Here is a 19,713-nt window from a genome sequence, read left to right on the forward strand (position 1 = left end):
CGACCACTTCGATGTCAAATTGGTGAGTGCTCTCGGTTCATCAATACTCCTCTGGACGTGCGAACATATGTCCTAAGTTCTGCTGTACACGGTCCTTGAGCGTTCTATGTCGCAATAATATTGGGCCGACGCGGATGGACTTCTGACTCGTACGTCTAGACTTATTATCGGTCCATGTGACTCGGATGATGCTATTCACACCTAATCAAGACTGTTGGAATATTTATCTTCTTGTTGAGTTTTCAGTTTCAATAAAATATTAGATAAGCTATCAGGTGGGAATATAACATGAGGATTGTGTAGTTAAGATATCTCCTGGAGGGGGATGTTGTTGACATTGACATTCGTGTGGTCCGCGTTCGTGGATTTACTAGATCCCCACCTCCTTCATGTGTTCAACTTAAGTCATACTACGTGTTATACCAGGCAGCTTAACGGCCAGTCATCCATATTCATACGAATAAGTTAGTTTGCGAATGCATTGGGTAGGCGTCGAAGTGAAAGAGGGTTAAGAAGGAAAAGTTTAGGGTAAAGCGAAAGGTTCGACCCCGCTTTTTAGCTCGCCTCACTGCCTTGAGCTTACTGCCGGACGCATCGCAGAAATCCGGTTAAGTTTCCCCACAAACAAAGAGATGATAAATAGATGCCTTTCCCCACATTCTGCTCGAATCAGTACAACGCAGCTTATACTTTTGTCATGGCCTTCGCAAAGCTTAAGGAGTTCCATCGTAAATCGAACGCCATTTCCACTGGTGATAGTCGTACTGTCACTGTCCGCAATGACCAAGTCACAGCTCGAAGTGCTGCGCAGCTTAGTGGTCGGGAGAGTCTTCCGTATATTGCTCTTGTAACTTGTCTTTTTTTCAGGTATTTGGCACATCCTTGTGAAATAATTTGTTAGTATCCAAAGAGGTTGAAATCTAACAGGGATAGTTGGGGGTTCGCATATGGTTTACTAGACAGTCTGAATTCAAAAGTTCAGGAAGCTTTTGACCTCACTCGTGCGCAGTCCGGCGGTCTGCAAGCCTCTTATTTTGGGGCATATTTCTTGTGTCCGCTGACGGTTTCGGGATGGATCCTCCGTCGATTCGGATTCAAGGTGACATTCATTGTCGGTTTAGTAGTTTACGGTATTGGTGCTCTTATGTTCTGGCCATCAAGTGTAAAGCACAGCTTCGGGGGTTATTGCGCAAGTATGTTCATTGTTGCGTCTGGTCTTGCTACTCTCGAGACCGCTGCAGACCCGTACATTTCAATATGTGGTCCCGTAAAGTACACTGAGATCCGTTTGAATTTTGCTCAAGGATTCCAAGGGCTTGGTGGCTTTGTCGCACCGCTTATCGCTTCTCGTGTTATTTTTAAAAACTCCGAGGCATCGGAACTTAGCGGTGTGCAATGGACTTACTTGGGCGTCGCATGCTTCGTCTTCGTTCTCGCAGTTATTTTCTATTTTGCACCCATTCCTGAGGTAACTGACAAGGACATGGAGCTTGTGGTGGCCAGTTTTGGCATTCCGGAACTTAACGACAAGCCTTTTATCAAACAGTACGCACTATTCTATGGTGTCTTGGCTCAGTTTTCCTATGTCGGAGCGCAGGGTCAGTATTAATATTTGTTTTAGTTAAGGTTTTCTTTTCTGACTTGGAAAAAGTGGCTCTCGCGGGTTATTTTGTAACCTACACTAAAGATGTCATTCCTTCGGTGTCATCTAGTCATGCTACAGATCTTCTTGCTGCTGTCCAAGCCGTATATGCGACTTCGCGGTTTATCGCCGTGGGTCTCATGCACTATATTAAGCCTCGCTATATCTACTGTGCGTATATTTGGGCATGCGTCGCTTTTGCCATTGCTGCCAGTCAAACTACTGGGTCGGTCGGTGTGGGTTTATATGGGACAGTGTTTTTCTTTGAGAGCTGCTGCTTCGCTACGATTTTCACTTCGGCTTTGAAGGGCCTTGGTAGGCACACAAAATGGGGAGGATCTATGCTCGTTTCGGCTATCTCTGGCGGTGCTCTCTTTCCTTCCTTGATGGGCTTGCTTGGTGACAGCAAGGGTAATAAAATGACGCTGGTTCCGATGTGCGGCTATGTTATCGCGGGATCGCATGCATTGTTCAACCTCACCCAAGGTCGTATCCTCGATTGGGAACCGCGAATTCCCGTTCCTGGTGAGGAAGGTAATGTCATGTCTTTGGACGAAGAGAAGGCCGAGGAGTTTATGGATGAGATGAGAGCCGGGAAAACGACTCTGTAATTTGGCTTCATATAAATCGTTGTGTTAAGGATGGAAAATAAGGGTTAAGGAATATTATGGCTCTTGTCCATGAGTCTGTCAACTGACAGCCATTATCTTGAAGAGAGTTTCAAGTCGATATTTATTCATATTTGTGGGAAAATAATATCTTGGCGTGTTTCATTTCACTTCTGCACGTAAAACACGCTGTCAAGTATCACAATTATCATCCCTCGTGCATGAAGCCTGTCACAGAGTAGGTATGTAAAAAGATATTTCTTGCTGGTCTTCGTCCAGCGTGCATTAACTGAGTACATATTTTGCCCTAACCCGGCAGCTTCCCAATTTGTGCGCAGTTAAACAAACGCGGTTGGTTCCGAAACTACCGATATATTTCCATACTTTTTCACTAAATTCCGTAAGTAGGGCTGTTGACGATTTGGTGGCAGGGCTGTGGCGGATGCGGATATCCGCCAAATTTTCCCATATCCGCATCCGCCATCCGCCTTTTTATCCGCTTTTCGACAGCATGGCGGATATCCGCCAAATCCGCCATCCGCCATCCGCCTTTAAAAATTTGCAAAATTCATTAATAGTTATTATATATCTAATTTCCTCAAAAATTTCGCAAAGTTCTCTAACATGATATTTGAATTTTCTAAATGGACTCGCTGTAGCGGACGCAACTTATATGGTCGGTGATCCACGCTACATGTGAGCCGGTACGACAAGTGCTAGAATAACTTCTTGTCGGACTAGTCGAACTATGCAAGTTGAGGGTTAGGGCTAACTGTGACCCTAACCCTGATCGATTTTGACCTTTTTTTCAATTTAATTAAGAATATACGGATTATCCGCCATATCCGCCATATCCGCCAAAATGGCGGATCGGATATCCGCCTCTCTGAGGGTTGGCAGATTTCTATCCGCCATCTGTATCCGCCAATCGAAAGTATGGCGGATACGTATCCGCGGCGGATATCCTATCCGCCAAATCCGCCTATCCGCCTACAGCCCTGTTTGGTGGTTTGCCGATATCGTATCGCAAATATCGGCGACGATACTATATAGTCAGCCTCAAAATCTTGCGAATAAAATTACGAATAAATATCGGGAGGCGTAGGTGTTAGCCGATATTGTATCGGCTCAGTAGGTCTGGAAACTTGACAGAACTTCGTGCTTCTTGAACGGGCGAGCAGTGCAGCCGATTTATAAAGATGTCAGCCTCTATTGACATTTCATGAGAAACTGTTAACTTATATGCATTTTGCCCATAATCTATTGCTTATAGTAGTCGTTCATTAACAGTAACATTCGCATAGTATCGGCCTTCATCGAATGCCTCCTCACTCCTAGCCGGTCTCGTCCTGCATTAAACAACCTTTCAACTTGAACTTCTGGCGCTGGGATGGCTAGAAAAGTTCTAACCGCAGACGCCATCCTAGGACACTCCTCTCTATGTGCATGCCACCACTTGCACAGTCAATTCGGATCGGCTGTATCGATGACAGTGACTAACGGGCTAAAACGATATATCGGTCGATGTCGGAACGTCTAGTCTGGCTTCGGGGCTGTACTTTCTGAAGCATCCGAGACTCCAAATTGTTTCTACTGTTGTCCGCCGAAAGTGGCATATTTGCACAATTGATGGATACATCAAACGAAGTTTTTCGCGGATTGCGTTAACTATAAGGGCACCGGACTTCTCGTCTGCTTCAAGCTCTTTCAAGATCAAATGTTGCTTCACTCGAGGATCTAAGATTAGAGCAATATAATGTGTGTCGGTTTCATCCATAAACGTATAATATTTCCTGTATTTCGCCATTCCTTGGTCAGCAGCAGATACAACATCATATTCAAGGTTTGAAAACTCTCCCTTGCGCTCGGACGCATCATAAAGCAAATCATGAAGCTCATAATAAATCGCAAGTGAGAGGCTGATTTGCGGCATTAGTCTTCCAATTACATCGGATCCCAGTCTGTTCATCGATATAAATGTAACGGATTTCACGGTCTGTAAGCCTCTTGCTCTGGGTCCTCTTCATTATCCATGACCGATTGTACTCTGTAGTCTCGAAATACGCCCACATCCACTCAGTAGCCGGCGCCACTCTTTTGTTGATGGTTTATCTACCCTGATGGCCAGTTGGATTGACCAATCGCAGGCCCCGATTGAATTGATTGAATTGAATTATTGATAGAGCACTTAGTCAAACAGTGTAACAACCTCGACGTCGCCGTCGCCGTCGCCGTCCTCCGGCGGACTCACTGCCCCGGTATCGTCGCCCAATCCCTCGTTGAAGTCGTCCTTGACCGGGTCTGACTCTTGGTGTCGAGGTCCGGAACGTCCATAACGCTATCGTGAATGACCCCGGCCTTCAACCACGACCGTGCCTTCTGTGCTAACCCGATTGTTGTTGCTTCAAGCCGTGACCGTAGAGGCGTCACCATGAGGCCACGTGACGAGAAGAGCCTCTCGCATTCAGCCGACATGGGAGGGATAGATAAAATATCCACGGCCATTTGACAAAGACGAGGGTATTCTGACCTCTTGTTGTACCAGTATTCCAACGGGTCCTCCACATCAATATCCGTAGTAGCCGTCCTAAGCTGCCAACGCTCGTACTCGTCATCGGGGAGGTCCTTGGGCTCGTCGAGGTCCGGCATCAACGGTGGGCCCACAGTATCGGAATATTGATCGAATGGACTCACGAATGAAGCTTTGAACTGCAACGGCCGGGTGGTAGTTAGTTGATTGCTGATCGTCGCTTCTTGTAGTCAGAATCCCATAGTCGTTGGACCGCTGCCCTCGCGTCAGTAATCCACGATTCCCGCGTTGGCTACTTCGTCTCAAAGTATCGCCACTTGTACCTCGGGTGGAGGGCAACGGCAGCGTATAAGCCGGACAATTTTCTAGCCGTTGGTAGTACTTATCAAGTAGGTCCCAGGCACAGTTGACTGCAGCCTGCCACTGAATTCTGTAGCCATTTTCGACCTCTTCTTTCTTGGCTTGGTTGCGCCGAAGATCCAACGCGTGTGCCACACGCCGGCCAAGCCCCGGCCCGAGCGTCCAGAGGGCGGCCCGTCAATCCGTCAATTTCATCAATCAACCGGCTCTTCGAATTGATTGATTGATTTACTAAAGTCGGCCCGATTGGGTTGATTGAATTGACCGATTGTCCGTCAATTCAATCAATCCGTCAATCCAGTTGAATTGTTTGCCAGCCTGGGATCAAGGTCCTTATTGGCTCTGAGATCATCACAGGCCCGATTCGCGCTTTGGATATCTCCTGCCTTCAATGCGCTCAGGATGTCGCCTACTATCAGATTGAGTACATGCGCGATGCATCTAATGTAGCTGGATAGTCCCTCGAACCGCATTACCTCGCGCTCATTATGGCCAGATGGATTCTCAGCAGTGGAGAATTTTTTGCTAGCAGGTTTTCGTATAATTCGGAAATCATAACCTCGTTGTTTGACGCATTGTCTCCTGTTATCGTTAACAGTTTGGCGTTGAGTTTAAGTTCCACCAGAAGGTCGCCGACAACCATGGCCATGTTCTCTCCCCTATGAGGTCCATCTAGCTCTTTGAACTCCAGAACACGTTCCTTATCAACGAATTCCGGTGTCAGCCAATGACCCACGACACCGAGGATGGAGAGATTATTTTTGCTGGTCCATACATCCAGCGACAATCCGATGGTGATACAGGTTGATTTTAATTCACGCTTAAGATTTTCTCGACTCTCTTCGAACCTTGCAACGAGCCGGCGCTTTACCGTACTTGCGGATTTGAGGGGTAATTCGATACCTGGCAGATCATGGAATATTCGTTTAAATGATGGAGCGTCCACGCTCGTAAAAGGTTCTGATTCTTCAACTATCCAATGCACATGTTGTCCTCTAGTCGCTCTGCAACTGACCTACTGGGCCTATTGAGAAATGACGTGATATCGCTTGAAGCTGAAGGAGCGGGTGCGCCAGACTTCCGTATCCCGTGCCTTGATGAGAGATGTGTGTTCAGATTTCCTGATGACCCTTGAAGAACTGCCTCCGTAGTAGACCACGAGCAGCGACTGCACACAATCAGCTTGTCCGGGCGTTCCTTGTTAGTTGCCTTGTAGATATATGTGGTTTCGAGCTCAGTAGTATGGAAGTGCTGCCAGACCCATGACTTTGGTGGTATGGGCTTTCTTTGAATGACTGGCGAAAGGGAAGGATCCATGTCAGCATCTCTTGCGAGAACTTGGGACGCAGATTCATCAGGGGATATAATGTCATCTGAAAATGCGGTACTTGTCTCACTCACTTCAAGGCGACGACGCGAACAGGATCGCGGGCCTTCGTCAGAGTCGCCTTCACTATCTGTGCCGGTATTCAGCGCATGATAATCAAGACGCTTCGCTCCATGGGGACGCTGTTGTGTATTCTGCGATTCAAAACTTGAGTCCGTATTACTTTGGAAACGACTATGAATTTCGGCCTTTTCGCCGTCTTATATATTACAGACTTCTCATTCACTATACTGTAGAAGGAAGTAATTTTACATCGCTCAAAATCCTGAACCGTTACTACTTATTCTAGCTTATTTTCCAAGCAGTTCAACCAATCACAGGATTGGGATCCAACCTATGACGAGTCAAAACCGAGAAAGGAACACTGGGGCGCATATGCAAGGTCCACTTTTGGACCAAGTGCGATAGGTAAGGGGCAGGCAATAGAAATCCACAACCGAGACCAAATCTCCGGATATCGTCATTCGAAAATGGCAAAAACCGCGCAAAGACAGAATGGAAGGGAATACATATACAGGATCCAGGTTTGGGACCGCAGCGATAGGTAAAAGGGTGCGAATATTAAGTTTATATCTACCACCGATACCCCTTCCGCGGATCCGGTTACTCGATACAGCGGCTCAGAAGCTGAGCTGCGAATGCCACTACGTTCTTCGAAAAAAACGATTGCGTAGACTTAGTTGCTCACAGGGACCCAAGCAACTACACGACTTACACGAGTTGATACACTTGGTGTATTACACTAAACTAAATAATCTACACTAGAGCGTTTCTGACTAATCCACTACATACATTTGAAGTTCCAGTGTACGTGGATTTAGTGTATGATATTCGTACGAATACGAATATATTCGTTATTCGTGGACACCCCTATAAAAATGGGCCTAAACGATACAAAAGTGAAGAGTACAACATTGTAGACAGTTGCGGCTGCTGCAATTTAATTTTTTTTGGTGTGTGTGTGTGTTCGTTAGAATGTTGAAGGATCGTTTAAGCTTGCTAGAGAGCTGGGCCCGTGGCCATGTCCAAAATTTGAAATTTGCAGGTGCAAAACTGGCACTTCAAAACGAACGCAACGAGCTTACGGTCCAGAAGCCAATCGTTCTGAATATTGCAATTGACGGAGACATTTCTTGAAAGAGGTGTATGTTAAAAGATGAAGTTATGTATTGGATTGTTAATTCTTTTGTTAGTAGTGTGACATGGACCCAGAGGGTTGTAGTTGTAAAAGAAAGTCCATGCCTGCACGTTGATATTTAGTCCGAACGTCGAACGCCGAACGTCGAACGCCGAACGCCGAACGCCGAACGCCGAAAGGCTGTATCGTGACAGGGTTTCATTGGTTAATGGGTAGTGATTCAGAGTTGTGCATCCCGCTTACAATAATAGCACCACCTGCCGTTTGTTGAGTTAGTGGATGTTGCGGCTCTACGAAAGACCTTGTGGGCTGATGGCCGGGGGCGACGCTAACGAACTAGTAAAGGCTGGTTGGTTTAACTTTTACGTAAATTACTAGTACGAGAAGCCGTATGGACATTGGACTTGGTGGACTCTGCTGCTTCAATCTAGCCTACAAGCCGGGTCTGATCGTTCCGGACTTGCGGTCATCATTGGTGTATCAGGTGCCCAAAGCGGCAAGATGGCATCAGCAACATCAACTTTACATTTCCCCTGAAGTTAGGTCGCCAAACGGGTCCAATGACCGCAATGCCGACGCGCCAGGCAGTCCTGGGAAATCCTTACCGGAGTTGATCCGAAAACCACGTGTGAAAGTCATCCGATGCTTTCGGTGATAAATCAGTGACTTAATTTTTGGACCTTTAAGTTATTCATCACAATCGCGATCAATCCCGTTGGCATCGATGGATATGTGCATAAATTTCCCCGGATGGCTTCATATAAGAAAGATACAGATCTGGTTGTCCGTCGACTGCCTTTAAACACACTTCTGGATCACCGGTATCCAACTCAGATTCATAGCGGGCAAAATGTCAGAAATATTCAAACCCGCAGCAGAGCCTCCCACCGAGCTCGGCCGCTACCGCATTCTATCCTCAACTGCGGGCATTCGTGTCTCGCCACTACAACTCGGAGCAATGTCCCTCGGTGTTGCCTGGTCTGGCTTCATGGGCACCATGGACAAAGCGGCGACTTTCAAGCTTCTCGATGCCTACTACGATGCTGGCGGAAACTTTATCGACACTGCTAACAATTATCAAAATGAGGAATCGGAGACTTGGATCGGTGAGTGGATGTCGGAGCGCAACAACCGCGACCAGATTGTCATAGCCACGAAATTCACAACCGAATACAAGGGCTACAGCCTGGGAAAAGGGAAAGCGCCGAATCATTGTGGCAACCACAAACGAAGTCTTCACATGAGTGTTCGTGATTCACTGAAAAAGCTGCAGACGGACTGGATCGACATTCTCTATCTTCACTGGTGGGACCACACTACGTCAATAGAAGAGATAATGGACAGCCTACACGTACTAGTTGAGCAAGGAAAAGTCCTTTATCTTGGTGTCTCAGACACGCCGGCATGGGTTGTAAGTGCGGCTAATACTTATGCTCGTGCTCACGGTAAAACGCCATTCAGTATCTATCAGGGTCGATGGAATGTAATGTCGCGCGATTTTGAACGTGACATTATCCCGATGGCCCGTCATTTCGGAATGGCCCTTGCACCATGGGATGTACTTGGTGGAGGTAAATTTCAAAGTAAGAAGGCAATCGAAGAGCGCAAAAAGAAAGGCGAAGGACTGCGCAGCTTGATATCTGGAGATCAAACCGAAGATGAAGTGAGAATGAGCGAAGCGCTTGCTAAAGTCGCATCGGAACACGGTATTGAATCTGTTACGGCAATTGCACTCGCCTACGTCCTTGCCAAAGCTCCAAATGTGTTCCCTATTGTGGGTGGAAGGAAAGTCGAACACCTTCATGATAACATTCAAGCGTTGAAGATTAAATTGACGACCGGGCAAATCGAGTACTTGGAGGGCGTCAAACAATTTGACGTGGGGTTTCCGAATAATTTAATTGGCGAGGATCCGAAGGTGACGGGCCATGTGAGCAATTTTCTTCTTGCTGCATCGGCTCCTTTAGCGTTCGTAAAATCTCCAAAACCGATTGGATATGAGTAGCGACTGCACTGATTAGCCACAGCGATGCTGCGGGTAAACTGTAAGGTTTTTTTCGAAAAGAAGATGTTCATGTAATACAATATTATTGCTAAGTTACACTAATTATTTCTGCGTGGTCAAGCCTTTGATCGTCGTTGTGGGATCCTACCTTTGAGTTGCATTTTATTTCCCAAATTTCCTGCAATCAACTTCTAAGAGACAAATGATTTGATTTGGACTAATGAGACGAATTTGCCAAGAGTTTAGCCGCCAATGACAAAACGTATCTCACCGATTCATAACGCATAATGGGCGCGGTTTACTTCGTTCTTGGAGGTCTAGCCTCAGTGACTATATCACGTTGACTCCGAAAGTCACAGGATGCCGGCACAGGCGCGCCCTATGGTGGTCGATTGTCTCGTTGGCTAGTGCTAAAAAAGGTGGCCTAAAATCATAAACGGCCGGGCTTTTCATTCTTCTATTCGCAAAACTGCCAAAACATTCTATGAATCGTTCGCAGTGTATAGTCATAAAAGTTTCCATTCTATTATTCACTTTTATTTGGGTAAGAGCTTCTTTCCCACGTAAGATGGCTTGGATTCGCTCTATTTGAGGCTTGTGTGCCATGCAAGGTCGAAAAGTTCGCTACCGCTAATGACCCTAGACCTCAAATGTTAACTTTCGGCCCAAGGACGGCAACTCCCTACGGTGCGAAATAACCCGTACCCGGGTGGTCAGTATAGCAGAGTGCTGAATCCTCTATCATGAGGATGCTAAGAATATACACTCCTCAGCTACATTACTGTGAACCATTGGGCCTACAGGACCCGACCTTAAATACTCCACGCTGAATTACCATCTCGATCTTTCCTAATTAGGAAATTATTCGATTATCCGCCAATTTGGGACCTGACGGGTATTTATTCGATATCCGCATCCGCCAAATTAAAACGTGGCGGATATTTATTCGCGCGGATAATTTGGCGGATAGAATATTCTTCTGCCCCGTCCCTCTCCCGATACAACTTCGTTGCCGCTCCAACGCTCGACTCCTCGTCGCCGCTCTGGACAGCATGAGCATCGATCAGTACGTGCCAGTGCCATAGCTCGTGTGAAAGTAAGTCAAGATAGAGACGACCACTTCTGCCACAATTTCGAGAATCTACCTACCGCAGTTCTTCATAATCGTTATTGGGGCGTGCGGTTTGTGCCATATTTAACCAACAAGTTCATTTGTACATAATTTAGCAGTCCTGGACATTGTCCAGATATATTTCTTGTAACTATATATTCAGTAACTAATAATTATAGGCCGTGCTGTTGTGGGTCCTCTTTTCTCGCAAGCATTCTCATCGAGCCCTCAGTGGGAGCGAACAAGCATATGATTATATGTCTGCATGGTCTTTGAGTATGGTCGTCGAGTCTGATGGCCCTGGATGTATTTGAATTGCCTATTGCGAATAATATCATTTACCACAATTTCAGTATAGAATGTAATGGTGCGATCAAACCCAAATAGTTACACCGAGAGAGCCCCCATGTAGCAGCCTGTGGTAAAATTGATGTACCATGCTCTGCGGTTTGTCGTGGAACATCCTATTCGAAACAAACGTACCCATCATTATTGGATCCCTACAATACTTTGTTGACAAACACCAAGTGACCCAGATTTGAAGCTGTCAATACAAGAGCTTATTCCCGGCACCGATCCTGACTGGTGAGGTGACAAGCACAATGCTCGGCCTTGCCCAGCACTTACCGCATCTCTGAACGCCATTCACAATTGTATACCGAAATTATTTCAATCCGCATGGCAATGATCGAAAAATTCTCTCCTGTGACGTATATATTCCCAATTACAAACAAATAACTATCAGACATATAATGTTCACTATAAAGCAATATCCTGTAACCTTCGATTCATCCTGCCAAATCCGAAATTTCGTCTTCTCCTTTCCATATTGTCTGATTGATGGCAAACGTATAATGATACAGTCGCAAGCTGTTTTGCGAGGTTGAATCGTGCAACTATCTTCCGAGATAATGGAAGAACTGGAATCCACGGTTACTGGGCTTGTAGGATTTCGCAGTCTGGACTATTAGCGATGCCAAAAGTGAATTTATCCGAGGGGACAGAATCGGGGGCCACTAGTAATTCCTGTATACGTCTTCGAATGAAGCTTCTTCATCACTTCCGTCATTCAGAAGCTCAGGGTTTATCAGGATTACTGGTCTGGTTTGATGCCCTATGGGTCTCCAACACGGTATCATAATCATAAGCGGGATTTCGAATATCAAATGTCGAGTGACATTGGTGACTCGAGCCGTCCGTCGCCACTGAGAGCTGAGAGGTATTCTGGGCATTGCCAAGTTTTTCGAGCTCTTGCTCGTGGACAACGACTTCAAGCATATTCTCAAATTTTCCTGACAACAATGACCGTCAGACTGTTCGCACTTTCAGTAATCTGATGTACCTACGCGCTGTCTCCCAACAAGTGGCCATTTGCTTCAAAGCCATGATATGAAGACCAATTTCCGCACTAAGGTCCTCATCCCCATACGTGATAATATGGGCCAACAGACCTCGTCCTATAATGAGAAGCAGAAAGCGGTCTGACATGGTAAACGTGACATATCTTCCTCATTTAGTCTGCGGATCAGGTCAGCAGAGTTCTTGGCAGCATCCAGGCATCTTCGCGACGCCACGATGGCGGGAGGTTGCACCCGCATGATATGCGTCTGAGGATACGCTATGGCTTGGTGTAGTAGGATTGTAGTTCTAGAGCTCACGTAAGTATTTTATATTGACATCATTAGTAATAGTCGCACGCATTGTAATTTACTTCCATCAGTACCCACAACGGGTCATGTGCCTCTGGAGCGATGGGCACGTTGACTTTCCACTGCACTAACATCTTGTCCAATGCCCGCCAACGTGAAACCCATGCCTCAACCTCAAGCGTATTTCCATGGTAAAAACTCTGCCGTAGAAAAAAGGTCGAGCGAGACACTCGACCGCTTGGACGACATAGGCAAAAGAACCGATGGATGCAGACGTCTTAACGGACGTCGATGGAGGCGGGAGCATAGTTATAACATTTCTGAGAGATGAGCGGCCCTTGTCAACTTTGCTAAAGTAAGGAGTTTCAACTTCTTCCTGTGGGGCGGATTAATAAAATGTAATATAGATGGCGATGAAGACCTTACAGCATCCTCATAGTAGTGTTCCTCGCATGGTTATCGTTGCTCAATATCGAGATGTCCGATAGTAGTGTTCCATCCCGTACCAACACAGCTGAACCTCTCAAGCATGAAGATGGCCCAGAACACCCTCCTCCGCGTCTCTTTTTCTACCCATGTGTTGGACTTTGGAATGAGGCTGATACTGCGAGATATTGTGGATCGGTCAAACGATATTCCAAGAGAAATTGCTGCCCTAGTCATCATCCCAATTATACTCCATGACTGTGGGCCGAGACCAGAGCCGATGCTATGCGTACACAGGATAGTGAGGGCAGTTAGTGTTTCGAGAGACGTCGAATTCACCGCTTCGATGACGATTCGCTCGCGTGCTAAACGAGTAATAGAATCCGTTTGATGAGCAGGCAGGCTGAAAGAAAAACGAGTCGATATTGCACAGATGGCAATAAGGATGAGGGGAGATCTTTGTGTGGAGCCGAAGAAAGTTGATCGGTTGAAGATGGGGAGGCAGGGATGGACGTGGTAAAAGTAGAGAGATGTAAGATGATCAATAATGGCGGCAGAAGATAAATCAAATCCGAGTGAGAATATGGGATTTAAGTCAGGAATCACCGTAAAAGGTCGCCCTTCCTTGTTACCCGCTAAAGGCATCATTTTCCCTTGCAACGAAACTGCTCTACCAAGCGAATTGAGCGTACTCTGCGCCAGATCCTCGTAGCTTTTCGCACTGTCGTTCTCCTTACTTGCCATTTTGATTTGCTTGGCAAGCAGTAACGATTGCCCGGCCAACAGCTGTTCCACCCGCTCGATCCTGTGTTCGAGCTGCTCCACATATCCGGCTCGCAACCCCTGTCGCTTGAAGCTGTCGTCATAGAGACAGCTCTGATTTAATTTTTTGCAAGCTAAACATACTGGCTTTGTCACATCGCATTTTTTTGCGACTGTTGCATGAAGTTCGGTCGTCACCTAAGAATGTTGCGGGCATTTCCACTCACCGACATGACAGGCAGCTTTTTGCAGCCTGTGTCTGGACCTGATGGCTGTCGTGGCCTTCCATGATATCAGTATGCAGACGGCGTTTGAGGGAAGACGATAGACTAAGTCTTCATAAGATGGTCAGTTAGTTTAGGATTGATTAACTCGTTTTCATATATAAGTAAACCCGTTGTGCGGGGGGAAACTCACAACCCCAACCCAGTGAAAAATCCTAGTTATAAACCGTTAACGATTAGCAGGTCCCACTTCTATTTTTAATGGCATATTTATCTATGTTTTCTACTTGTTTCAACATTATAGATCTCACATATGTAACTTTCACTGTACTCTATTTGAAATCCATGTACACTCTGATATTATACCTGTTGGTCCAAATATTTCTTCCTATAGGTTTCAAAAAAGATCCACCTTAGACACACATCAAAAAAACTGAAACTTGAAATGTTTTAGCTGACGGCCTAACCTAATAGTTCTCGGGACCATTTGAGATGGGTTTGAAGATGAGTGCTTTCCAGGATAATGATTGGTCAAATATAGTGGACCTTAACCCGCGCAGTCGCAAAAAATTGCGAAGCAGCGAAGCCAGTCGTCTTGTCGGCATATAAATTTTCCGAGGCTTGCACACTTCGGGTTAAGTAATTTGCCGGAGTAAGATGACGGCTCAGGAGCACTCAACATCGGCCCTAACCCCTTACACGCGGGATTTAACGCAACTTTGAGCATGAACTTACTTTCTACACCTCTGGCCTCACAACAGACAAGTATGCAAGTTGGACAATTAAGGAATATGCCTCGATCAAAAGTGATTATCGTTATATACTTAGGTAAGTGACGTTTTGTCGACGGAATGGAATCGTCATCTATCGTACGTTGTTTTTGGGTTATGGCCCGCAAGACTCCTCTTGTCTGGATACGAAGAAGCATGACAGCCAGCCAAAGCGGAGAAGCTTCTCTCTTCAGGCAACATGCTCCGCGGAGATGTTTTGCAGACCTCGTCTGAAAATTGCACATTCCACTTACCAGCTAATTATTATAGCTTGATAATATAGGTAATACATTAGTTTGAATTGCAGGGATGGTCCCCACGGTCCGCATCAAGGAGACCTATGACGCGAAGGCAATGAAACAGGCTTAGCGCCTGTTCCGTCCATAAATCCCCATTATCATTACAATGTGAACGAGCGGGGAATCCCCGAACTCGTCACAGACCACGCACAACCCAACCGAAGCACGGACGAACTAATCTCCGAAGACCTCGAAAATGAGTCATTTCATCACACAGTGAACCTATTGCTGTTACAGGAGTGTCTAACAAGGGACGAGATTTGTTGGGTCTCAGGAGACAGTCAATTAGGGCTGTTGACGGATGGCGGATACGGCGGATTGTATCCACCCAAATATCCGCCTCGAATAAAAATCCGCCACTGACTAAACGGATAGTAATGTCGAATATATATTCGCCAAGTCCCAAATTGGCGGATAAAAATCCGCAAAATCCGATATCCGTCTAGACGGATATATGATTAGCTTATTAGGAAAGTATGAGGTGAGAGTTGGGTATAAAGTGTTATAGCTTCGAAGAACCGCAATGCGGATGACTAGGATGATGCCTCTGAGTCTGCAGAGTGATTGCTGAGCGCTGTATTATTCTCTTTATACTGTCAACAGTTGTAACAAACTAATCCTTGTACATATTATCCATCAACATTAGCATTCTCATTGTTTCTCCGTTTAGTGAGTGTCTACGAACACCCACTAGGTCTCTCCCTGAGTTGAACAGCCTTTCCACGGAGACTTCTTATGCTGGAACAGCAAGATAATCTCTTGCTGCAATAGCCATTTGTGGATATTCATCTTTATGCCTCCGCCACCAGTCGCACAGCCAATTAGCCTGCTTCGTATCGCTTACAATAACTCGCGGTGTGTCGAAATATCGATCTATATCAGAAACTTTAGGTTGTTCCAAGGGCCGTAGCCTTTGCAACATCCTAAACTCTAGGTCATTATCCTACACATATGTTTGCGGGGAATTTTGTTCAAGTGTTGTAACTTCCCAAACATTGTAAGTTAGATGAAGTTGCCATTGCAGCTAAGATGAGACGGCCACTGTCCTGATCGTCACTTAGCTCTTGGCGTATCAGATCGCCCTTAGCCCTCGGATCCAATATCAAGGCAATATAGAACGTATCGGATTTGTCCATGAAAGTATAATACTTTTCATATTTCCTCATTCCCTCTTGCATCGATGGTAGAGAAATTGCCTCTGCGCTCCGACACATCGTGCAGTAGGTCATGAAGCTCGTAGTATATTGGAACACCAAGACTGATCTGAGGCTTCCTACTGGAGACGAATAAGGTAAGTTCATTAAAATTGGAGAGGACTCTGTGGATCTGTTTAAGTCGGCCCCAATCACTGTCGGTGAACGTGTAATGGACAGTGCCGCGCTTGCGGTGTGCGGCGTGCGGCGTGCGGGGGAGCGGCGAGGGAGATCGTGTTGGGGGGTTGGGTTGTTGGTTGGTGCCCCTCGTCGGGTGGTGTGTTCTTTGTTGGTCTCTTGCTTGTACGTTGTTGTCTTGGTTTTGTTGGTCTCTTGCGTTGCGCGTTTGTTGTCCTTGGGTTTGCGTGCTTTTGCGTGTGTTCTACGTGTACATAGGTTAGTAGACGCCTGACAGAGCATAAAAGGAGGGGTTTGTCCTCGCTGTCAGGTCAAGCACGAAGTCTTGTATTCTTGTAATAAATTTGTTTATTCAAGTTTGCCTTCTAGTCCAGTCTGTCTCTCCTCGAGTCCGTGCTCTCGAGTCATCCCGTTACAGAACGAAGGCAAGGGAAGGTCGCGTTGAAGTTCTAGGAACTTGTCGATCTGGCATCTTGCTTGTAGCCCATCATCCAGCATTCGGAATGTTGAATTCCATCGGCTATCAACATCATACTCGATAAACTTACTGGGAAGGTCGAAAAATTGCACACTTCTCTCCACTTCTGCCTTATTTAAGGACTTCTATTATCCAGAGAGCAAGGATTCGAAGCCTTGCTAATGCTCCTTGGTTCTCAAAAGGCCATGGATCGCTATTGCACAAGCTGTCACAGGCAGCATGGGTCTTCAGCATTGCCGGACGTTAATGCTCGAAGGATATCCTTGACGATCAAATTGAGTATATGTGCTAAACAACGAATATAGCTCTCCAAACCCCAGAAGCGAAGGGAACTGCCATGCTTTTTGTGGAGGCTTTCATATAGTGTTGAAATCATAGTCTCATTGTTGCTGGCATTGTCGCCAGTAATAGTTATCAACTTACGCTCCAGCTCTAGCTCCATGAGAGTAGCTTCTACAGCAGCTGCCAGATTCTCTCCGCTGTGTGATCCATTGAGCTCTTTAAAGTCTAACACTTTCTCTCGATATTGAAAGTCATCGGTAAGCCAGTGTCCAATAATTCCCAGGATTGGAAGATGATTCTTACTCGTCCACACGTCGAGAGAAAGAGCTACTGTTGTGCACGTTTGTGCCAACTCTTCATTCAACTGGAGACGTTGTGAAGTGAAGTTATCCACTAGTCGTTGGCGAAGCGTATGGCGGGAGCTAAAAGGAAGCGTGATCCCTGGGATATCATGAAATATTTGACGGAATGCTGGCGATTCCAGAGTCGTAAATGGTTGCTTCTCGGTGACTATCCATTGAAGAATGTTTTTCTCTAAAAGTTGTTGCTGCGAGAGCTTCTCTCTCTCTCCAAAGTAGGCCAAAATACTGGACTTTGGCTTCTTCGTGGGCTCAGGCCGGTCCTGCGCCTCAATAGAATGCCTTTTTCTCAAGTGCTCTATCTTGTTACTCGTAGAGCTTTGTCTTTTTGAATCTTCACTGTTGTCCCGTTTTCTCATCTGACACTGAGCACCGAATTTCTCGATCAATCATCTTCCTTGCGTTGCTCTTTTTGAGGATCCATGGTTTAGCTCGGATATATTGAAGTAATCCCAACACTGCCAGCTCTTGGATTGACGTTTTGAGTACTCGTTATCTTGGGAACGTCCTTGAGGCTGGCTGATGTCTTGACGTTTCCGCATGAATGTCCACTGAAGATACAAGTGTCGAAACTGAGTCAGAGGGAAAGATATCAGAATCAGGGAGTGTATCCATCGAAATATGGAGTTGAGAACTGTCTAATTGATCTTCAGGTGGGGCTTCTTCGTCGATTCCATCGTTGAGGACGAAGTAGTGAGGGCGATTTCGGCGAGTAATCATACGATCCATTTGGTACGTTCCAGCTTGTACAGCGTAATACAGTTGGACTTGCGAATGCTGCCTATTGCAAGGATTGGATGCCCGGAGCTGCTAATCTGGAGAACGGAAAGCTAAAGGCGTATATCTTAAACTAATCATCGCAACAGGTGAAGAACGGCTCCTTTTATACAAGTCACCAATGGCACTTCGTTACTTAAATGCCAGACCAGCATGTAGAACCTTGATCATTCCATATTACCAATCAGAACAGAGCCTGGATCAACTCAGTGCGAGATTCAATTATCAATGCTGACCAAGTGAATGTAGGAAGCAAGGGAATGCCCAGTAGCTGCAGGAATGTAGGGGGCGAGGCATTGGTGGAGAACTTGCTATCACGGACGTGGAGAAGGCGTTTAACAAGGATTATCGATGGCTGCCAAGGGCGGAAGAAATAAAGAACAAATAAGGCAAAGTAAGAAGCAGGGGATCTGTCCAGAGACGAGAAGAATTCAGGGCTTGTATAGCCAGACAGAACTTGAATGAAGATGTAGCACGATACTGATAGTAGAAATTTAACAGGCAGGTTTCTAACTGATTTAGGTTAGAGCAAAATTTGGCGTGTTTATGCGATCAAGGCGGATTTATGGCGGATGAAAATCAGCCACGTCTGCGAGAGGCGGATGAAAATGTCGAATATAAATCCGTCACCTTTGCGATGGCGGATGGCGGATATGGTCGGATATGGCGGATATCCGCATTCGACACAGCCCTACAGTCAATGAGCGCAGAAACGATGAGGATAATAATGTTGATGAGAGATCGATATATCTCTGGAGATAAGTGGTAGATGAGAGCCTGAGATAGCAAGAGTGAAAAAAGACAAGGTTTGTGTAGTTCATCATGTTGACCAGATTTAGATGCAACGGGCGCTAGAAGTCGAGGATTCAAGCGGGCCTGAAAGTTATTTGACATAATTATTTTGTTAGCAAAGAAACACAGAGGATAAAGAAGGATTTATAAACCCTTGGCGAGCACGTAATTGACTATTTACTTATCAGCTTTCTATCTCAGGCCAAAGTCTTTCCCAACGATGCGGATAAGGTGAAATTAGGCGATACGATATATGATATTGATGATGAATATCGTAGGCGATAGAGTGTCCAGCCCAACGACCATACAGCGTAAAATTGCCATTGACAAGTTTGGGATCCAGAATGCGGTTGTGTATAATTGGGAGATTGCATGGGTATGTATGAGCGCTGCCCCTGAAGTCCATGATGGTAGAGAGTGACATATTCGCAAGCTCACTCTAAATAATTATCAGTTATAAAATGGTTTTATAAAAGAGAGGAGGGAGGACGAGATTGACAGTGGCGACCTGGTACGAAAACCGATACCAAACTTAAAATGATTAGTCCCTAGAGCGTGTCTACTACTCCTGGGTCTTGTGACAGACTGGTTACGCGAAATTCTAGGCTCATGTTAACTAACAGTCGAGTATATTTACCCTAGCCTGAGACAGGTAACCGAGTGAATCTCAATTTGGACCTATAACCCCAACCCAGTGCCATGAGTGGCACCGACTGGCCCCGACCCGAAATATGAGCCACGCGGAGCTCGGGTGTTCATTGCACCGACGCGAGCGTGGTCAAC

At 46.0% G+C, this 19,713-nt stretch overlaps 5 protein-coding genes across 5 annotated transcripts; 2 read left to right on the forward strand and 3 right to left on the reverse strand.

Annotated features, from left to right (window-relative positions):
• Positions 1-677: 677 nt before the first annotated feature.
• POJ06DRAFT_296399 (putative L-fucose permease) lies at positions 678-2,441 on the forward strand. Its single transcript, XM_056190544.1, has 3 exons — positions 678-867; positions 934-1,598; positions 1,652-2,441. The coding sequence occupies exons 1-3, from the start codon at positions 698-700 to the stop codon at positions 2,251-2,253; spliced, it is 1,437 nt and encodes a 478-aa protein (XP_056041963.1). The 5' UTR covers positions 678-697; the 3' UTR covers positions 2,254-2,441.
• Positions 2,442-8,026: 5,585 nt separating this feature from the next.
• POJ06DRAFT_136661 (NADP-dependent oxidoreductase domain-containing protein) lies at positions 8,027-9,835 on the forward strand. The gene has a single exon (XM_056184470.1). It carries the CDS (start codon positions 8,516-8,518, stop codon positions 9,668-9,670), a length of 1,155 nt encoding a protein of 384 aa, XP_056041964.1. The 5' UTR covers positions 8,027-8,515; the 3' UTR covers positions 9,671-9,835.
• A 1,777-nt stretch (positions 9,836-11,612) lies between these two features.
• POJ06DRAFT_276968 (uncharacterized protein) lies at positions 11,613-12,269 on the reverse strand (the record flags this gene model as incomplete). The annotated part of the gene is made up of 2 exons (XM_056189697.1): positions 11,613-12,073; positions 12,128-12,269. 2 exons carry the CDS (start codon positions 12,267-12,269, stop codon positions 11,859-11,861), a joined length of 357 nt encoding a protein of 118 aa, XP_056041965.1. The 3' UTR covers positions 11,613-11,858.
• A 617-nt stretch (positions 12,270-12,886) lies between these two features.
• POJ06DRAFT_292051 (fungal-specific transcription factor domain-containing protein) lies at positions 12,887-13,851 on the reverse strand (the record flags this gene model as incomplete). The annotated part of the gene is made up of 3 exons (XM_056190377.1): positions 12,887-13,732; positions 13,763-13,816; positions 13,846-13,851. 3 exons carry the CDS (start codon positions 13,849-13,851, stop codon positions 12,887-12,889), a joined length of 906 nt encoding a protein of 301 aa, XP_056041966.1.
• Positions 13,852-17,301: 3,450 nt separating this feature from the next.
• On the reverse strand, positions 17,302-18,090 carry POJ06DRAFT_282527 (uncharacterized protein; the record flags this gene model as incomplete). The annotated part of the gene is made up of 4 exons (XM_056190035.1): positions 17,302-17,354; positions 17,375-17,649; positions 17,702-17,826; positions 17,914-18,090. The coding sequence occupies 4 exons, from the start codon at positions 18,088-18,090 to the stop codon at positions 17,302-17,304; spliced, it is 630 nt and encodes a 209-aa protein (XP_056041967.1).
• Between the last annotated feature and the right edge of the window lie 1,623 nt (positions 18,091-19,713).

The sequence above is a fragment of the Lipomyces tetrasporus genome (assembly GCF_029532465.1).
Source record: "Lipomyces tetrasporus strain NRRL Y-64009 chromosome Unknown POJ06scaffold_8, whole genome shotgun sequence".
NCBI classification, from domain to species: domain Eukaryota; kingdom Fungi; phylum Ascomycota; class Lipomycetes; order Lipomycetales; family Lipomycetaceae; genus Lipomyces; species Lipomyces tetrasporus.